The sequence below is a fragment of the Suillus paluster genome (genome assembly GCF_016628075.1).
Source record: "Suillus paluster strain FC165 chromosome Unknown EDB91scaffold_890, whole genome shotgun sequence".
NCBI classification, from domain to species: domain Eukaryota; kingdom Fungi; phylum Basidiomycota; class Agaricomycetes; order Boletales; family Suillaceae; genus Suillus; species Suillus paluster.
In genome coordinates, this window is record NW_024538450.1 from 1 (window position 1) to 6,416 (window position 6,416).

Here is a 6,416-nt window from a genome sequence, read left to right on the forward strand (position 1 = left end):
TCGATGGTACTATGACAGAATTGCAAGAATGTATCAATGTCATCACAGTGCTCCGTATCAAGTAAAATGTGTTATACTGACCCTCTGATACTCTGCATTGCTCAACTACCTCCTCATCCTCAAATTGATTATCATCGTCATAGGAGGTTACATTGTGATCATCGACGGTGTGAAAGCGGTCTCCAGGATCCTGGATGAGCACAGTGTGTCTGCAATCTGCGCATATTGCGCTTAAAGCAGCCAGTTGCTCCAGCAGACCCAGGCATTCGACCGATTGCTTCCCGCGCTGTATCGCAGAAATGACATCCTCATGTGGGATTTCATGAGCGATCCAATGAGTTTGGGGACCGTCCAGGAGCATCATGTAATCTCTGCAGCTGATCTCAATCCGCCCAGAAACAATGCGGAATATGTCCATGCGCAGTATGTGCCCACATTTTATGTGTATCGGCGGCACATTCCCATATCTGTCCAGCCCGCACGTTAGAGCTTGCTCCAGCACGGAGCATGCTATCGGGCCGCAGTCCACTCCGTTTTGAGCCCAATCTTGCACCCTGATGCAAACATCAGTGGCATCTCCTACCGTCCATCCGTGTAGCGCTGCAACATTCCTCCAATATCTAGGCCCTCCCCACGCCTCCCAGTCGTTCGGGTTGGTCCCATCGACGTGCATGGCGTCATCCGAAATATGGCGACCAAGGACGTGTGCTGTGTGTCGCATAAAATCAAATATGACGGCGAAGAAATGTTGTGAATGATGAATGATGAATCCAACAGGAACTATGGGACATGCAGCATTTGGAAGGATGAAGTGGTTCCTCCTTATTTCATCCAGCTCAGCATCGCACAAGTCAACCGCCATTGCTGCATACATGTCCAGATATCTCATGCAGGTTCGGCCTAGCCCTTCATACCAGACATGTAACAGATAAAAGTTCGCCACTGCTGCATCAAGCCACATGCTTGATCGGAGTGTTTTCAAATTATGCCAGGCATCTGTCCAAAGAATTGGTCGTGACATTGCACGAGCTGTAGTAAGATGTGGCGAGTGCCTTCGATTAAATCATCGTCATTCCTTCTGGTGATACACTCACACGCAATGTCAATGGCTAGTTCACCATCCAGCTGGAGTTCTTCTTCGTCGACTCTCCTTGATAATGAATTTATATTCCCTAAGCCAAGTGAGTTTCGGTGTACTATATCAGGCCAATGCGGTCCAGGGACCTTGAGTGCTTACCCGTCCCATGATCGTGCGCGTCAGCGACCATATTCAAAACTTTATTGTCTGACGCTGCTCAATTAGACGTTCAGGTGCATTAACTTAGATGAACTGTGGATGATCACTAACCTGTCAAGCGTGAACCCACCACATGTTTTTTTGGACGTCCTCGACCTTTTTGCTTTGTTTGTAGTTTCATCAATTCAGTGTCTTCTGTGGCTCCACTATTCTGATCATGCCCACATCCTGCTTTTGCTCTGCCTTGGATAGGGGATACCATTACAGAGACTTCTTTATGGTTCCCAGTCGCCTTTCCATTGCTGTGGTTGACTTCGACAACGTTCCCGTCAGTTGGTGGATCCTCAGGTACTGGGCTTATTGTGGCATGTATGATAGGTCGAGCTGATGATTTCAACCCATCCTTGGCGCATGCCTGCTTTTTAGTACTGCCTGCGCCAATTTATCATGTGCATCAACATAGGGGTCAATCTAATTAACTCACGATTCCCTGTTCTTTTGATAACTTTCTTTTTCGGCCTTCCACGCAGCCGTTTATTGTCCGTTAAAATCTCCTTTCCTTTGTCCAATATTCCACAGTTCTCTATGGCTGCCAAAAGATCAGTCATATCTGTGTCTGTATTCCACCCAGCATCGCCTGTATCAGGTGCTGTGTATTTAACAGGCCTTGCAGCTATCTTTCTGTGTGGGCTGGAATTCAGGATGCCGCATTCCATGATCTCCTGCAGAATTTCGAGTCCATTTTCCTCCATGGCGCCGTTCAGACTGACTGAGGTGAGGTTAATTTAGAGTTTAGATGCGAATGCCAGCTATCTACCACCCTCCATTTGTTATATTATCAAACCTCTCACATGAACGCCCAGGCCGTCAGGCCTTGAATACCTATCGGTGACCTTATTTGCTGCCACTTGTTGCGCTCTATGCCCCATAGTACTTCGGATCTTGTGACTCATCTCAATCCTTCCATTTTTTTTTTCGAGGGTAATCGGTGTTTATCAGTCTAATTGACTGTGGCGCACCCTATTTCATTCCAATTACGTCAAAGTACATACGATTGGTATGCAGCACAACCCACATGACCATTATTCGGCACCTACATAGGATGGTCCGCCTATATCAATGGTTTAATTGCAGCACTGCTTCATATGTTTGTGGCATGGCTCAGATGCTGATATTACAGCATTCGGAGTACTGCCAGTAAGCAACCCTTTGATACGTAATTCTAATCCGGATCTCAGGTGTCCAAATTCATAGTAGTACAACCCTCTCATTTTCCTGAATATCGCCTGACACTTTGACTCCGTTACATGCCCCGTGTGCACCGGTGTCGTGTCTGCTGTTCCATTACCTGAACATCCATATTCTCTGCGGTGTGGTTTCAGACTCGATGTCTCATCGTCTGTCTATCGTCAGCTCTGTCTCACATGTAGATCGTAGAAGACTTCCCCCGATGCGTAGCAGTAAGCCAGATACTCGTCGACTGCGGACTTGTAGGTCCTTCGAATGTATGTTTTCTGTCTTCTGACGTAGTTATGTTGATCGCTCACTTAAGACTGACTTCATGTCACTGTCGCTCATAGGGGTATACAACACGGACGATGATTCGTGTTCGACACATGAGTTGCATCGTCTCATACTTAGGGTGGGGGAAACGTGCGATCTTAATTTCATTTGCTTTTCATGTTTAAGATGCTGACATGCACCTTGTTAGTATTGCAATCTTCCCAGATGATGTACGGGCGGTGCCAAAAGAAGATGGAAGCCTGCCCATCATGTCTTATTGGTATGGCAAGGTCGCCAAAATATATTTGAAGGAACAAGGGGACACCCATGTGAGCATACTAAAAGTTCAGACACGCCCAAACTCCTAATGTAGTCCGATGAAGGATGTCTGGCTGGACATACAGTGGTATTACAGACGGATGGACTTGGAGGATAATGGAGTAGAGTGCATTATTCTGTCATTCGCGCAATTGCTGCCAGGATACTAACACATTGAATGCAGCCTGGCTCAATACATGGGCGAGTATGAGCTTGTGCTCAGCGACCACATATCTTTAGTGGATATGACATGCGTCGAAGGTGTGTGTCGTGTGATCAATTGCCCACCATTTGACGCATTCCTGTTCATGTCAGACCATGCTTTGATCGTCAGCTATGATGAAGGCAACATTTCACAACGTCAACTACCACCCGAGACCCCATACCATCGTTGGAATGTGGAAATAAAATTTGTGAAGAGCAGGACGAAAGTGCGCCTTCATGGTATGAATCTTAGTGTAAGGCTATGGCATATTGTTTTCCGCTGTGTAAAATTCTGATCCGTTTGAAATCTCCAGAATCCACAGCGAGCATCGCAGTGTCGCTGCGATGCATGTGATCTTACGCTATACTGTCCCAGCATCTCCCAGCGATACTGCAGGAAATGCAAACAGTGGTTCAATCAAAAATGCCTGGATTCTCTTGAACTTCGGGTAGATCGACGTCCTACGCCAGTGTTGCCGGCTATATACAACGATATTCAGTTGGAGGCAGAGTTCCTCACCATGTTTACCATGCCAATTTGCCGTGGTGGTCCATTTGGGGTGGTCGGCAATGGATCTATTTATTCTCGAGCGAAGTTGCTCTTGAGAGAGGCGAGGACGCATGGTAGCATGCCAGAGGCATGGAGAGATATCCTGGTAGAGACAGATTCATGGGATCATGAGGGAACGAGCTATTACAGGTGCCCAGCTTGTGTAGATGTGTTATGTTGAATTGACTGTATGCTGCGTCTAACGGGTGACATTGATCCGACCTCATAGAGCCAAAGAACATTTCATAATGACTTTATGTAACAATGCAATGCACGATATCAATTTGTATTAGCATATGATCATTGACAAGTGTCCGATTTTCATGGATCCCCTTGTAGTATTGAGCGGCAAATAACACTTTTGGGCTTAGGCATTAACTCAATGCAGGATCGCTGCAGGATTATTCGAGGGTCTAATTCATTGCATCCAATCGGATCACGTTCCGATGAAGCGCTCGACCGATCAATCACATACAATAATCATTTGGGCAAGCTTGGAGCGATCCTGATTCCTGTAGCGAGTTGGCACACTGCCGCTGATCTGCACGCTATACCAAAAACGATTTAGATTTTGAGAGCCACCCCCTACTGTGCCAAGAACACGTTGTGTTGCATTGTCGCCGCATTTTATTTTCGTTCTGAATTACTGGTACCCTACATTTTTCTCTGTGCCCCATAGTGTCTCTCTGTCACCACAGAACATCTAATCCATGGATCCCTCGTTCACATTCCGTCACTGGAGCAAAAAAAATCTAGGAATGCTGATGAAATCAAAGGGGACAATCGAAGATGTGGATGGGGAGTGTTCATTCAAAGTCTCTGGAATGGCCTCACAGAGCTGCCCGATCGCTGCACACTATCGGGTGCCCCTTCGAGCCATCAACAAGAAATTTGGACTCTACAGGCATATTGTGACCCACCTGACCGACTCTCGAAACCCTCTGGCTATACAACTACGAGATACATACCTTTCTGTCATGGACTATATGCACGATGTGCGCATCGCATTTTTCACGGATGCTCGAGGATCTGCAAATCCTCTCGAAGCTGGATTTAGGTCTCCAGCAATGGATTACTATCTATGGTTGGACCATAAGGTCGGCGCCTTCCATGATAGGAGTCGTGAGATCCTGGAAAAGGATCATAATGTAACCTTCAAGTCCCTACAGAATAGGGAGGGCAATGATATCATAACGTTACGTATGTGGTCCACCATGAATCACCTCGATCTGTCTCTGATCTGCGATGAAGTTGATTGGAATGCCTATCACACGACTAACTGTAATGAATACGATCTGTGCGGTGTATTTCAGGGCTGTGTTTCCGAAGAGGATCTTCAACGACTTCTACATGCAGTCGATTCCTCTATGGATGGAAGTGACGTGCCCAAGGAATCACAAAGCCCGACACCTGTTCATTCGACGGACAAAAATAATCAGACCATATCTTTGAAAGATACCACGGTGTGTCCCTGCATACGGTTGAGTGTCTACTAACTCATCTTACTCATCCTGCCCTAGCCGGTCGATAGTGAGAAGCTGTTGGATGCAGTTGATTTATATGCAACTCTTGCTCCAAATGAATCTGCCAGAACTACCGTGGCTCGTTCCACAGACACAGTCACCACTGTCAATCAGACAACTGAAATACCAGATGTCGTGGTATGTTCAATCGCACTGTTGTGTATTATTTTCACCTCATGCTCCTTTAGTCACTGGGTGTACAAGCGGGAAGGACCACTCCTGGAGATGCGGTTGAAGATGATGCCTGCGTCGAAAGTACTGGCGAAAGTCCAAATTCTGCATGTTTACCAAAGTCGGTCTTGAGACCTGTATGTGCATTTCACGCCGTTTATACCGCATCTTATGAATCCTTGCAAGTTCCCACTTCCATTCGACTGGAATTACTGCAAGCGTGCCCTTCGGACCATGGGTATCAAGGCCACTCGTGTTGATCTTTCACGGTGGTTCATCGCACATATTGTAGTCCGATTACGAGAACTGCATGGACTGGATGAGGACACCCCTCTTGACGACGCCTTTCAAAACGGGTCTGTTAGTGAAGCCACCTATCAGGAGTACTGCGAATTATATGGCATATCAAATTTCCTGAGCGCGACACAGACCATTCCACAGGAGCGACAGAGTATCGCACAATTCTTTATTTCTGCTGCTCGTGGTCTGAGCCTGTCAAACATGCGTGTTGATTGTGCTGTCCAATGTGATGCAGAGTCGTGTGGGGCACCTGTGGACAGTGACAAAACATTTAACGATGATGGAGTGCAACTGGAACTTTGTACGCACCACGAAGCCAGTGAACCACATGGAGCGGACGAAGAATATTATACCAAAAATTTTGCACTTCCTGTTAGTTGATTTACATGCGGCCTGTCGTGATGAATCTACTGATGTGATTGATGTAGGATTACATTTCAGATGTGCTACCATCAGGCATCGACGCAGAATGTTCTACAGGTCGATCACACATCCCATCACACTGTACAGAGCAATCGATCACACTGGACTTTGATAATCCTTGCTTGTCTGCTTCCGACTGGACCCAAGCGGCTGTCGATATATCCAATCACCAATATGATGTTCCCGC

At 46.6% G+C, this 6,416-nt stretch overlaps 2 protein-coding genes across 2 annotated transcripts; one reads left to right on the top strand and one right to left on the bottom strand.

Annotated features, from left to right (window-relative positions):
• Positions 1 to 81: 81 nt before the first annotated feature.
• Positions 82 to 1,989, bottom strand: EDB91DRAFT_1091099 (uncharacterized protein; the record flags this gene model as incomplete). The annotated part of the gene is made up of 5 exons (XM_041316664.1): positions 82 to 864; positions 1,095 to 1,172; positions 1,238 to 1,291; positions 1,349 to 1,669; positions 1,722 to 1,989. Coding segments are annotated over 5 exons (1,504 nt in total), but the record flags the coding sequence as incomplete, so codon positions are not given.
• Positions 1,990 to 3,009: 1,020 nt separating this feature from the next.
• EDB91DRAFT_1091100 (uncharacterized protein) lies at positions 3,010 to 6,187 on the top strand (the record flags this gene model as incomplete). Its single annotated transcript, XM_041316665.1, has 9 exons — positions 3,010 to 3,069; positions 3,145 to 3,185; positions 3,243 to 3,319; positions 3,374 to 3,502; positions 3,716 to 3,918; positions 4,589 to 5,275; positions 5,333 to 5,473; positions 5,524 to 5,643; positions 5,693 to 6,187. 9 exons carry the CDS (start codon positions 3,010 to 3,012, stop codon positions 6,185 to 6,187), a joined length of 1,953 nt encoding a protein of 650 aa, XP_041168191.1.
• Between the last annotated feature and the right edge of the window lie 229 nt (positions 6,188 to 6,416).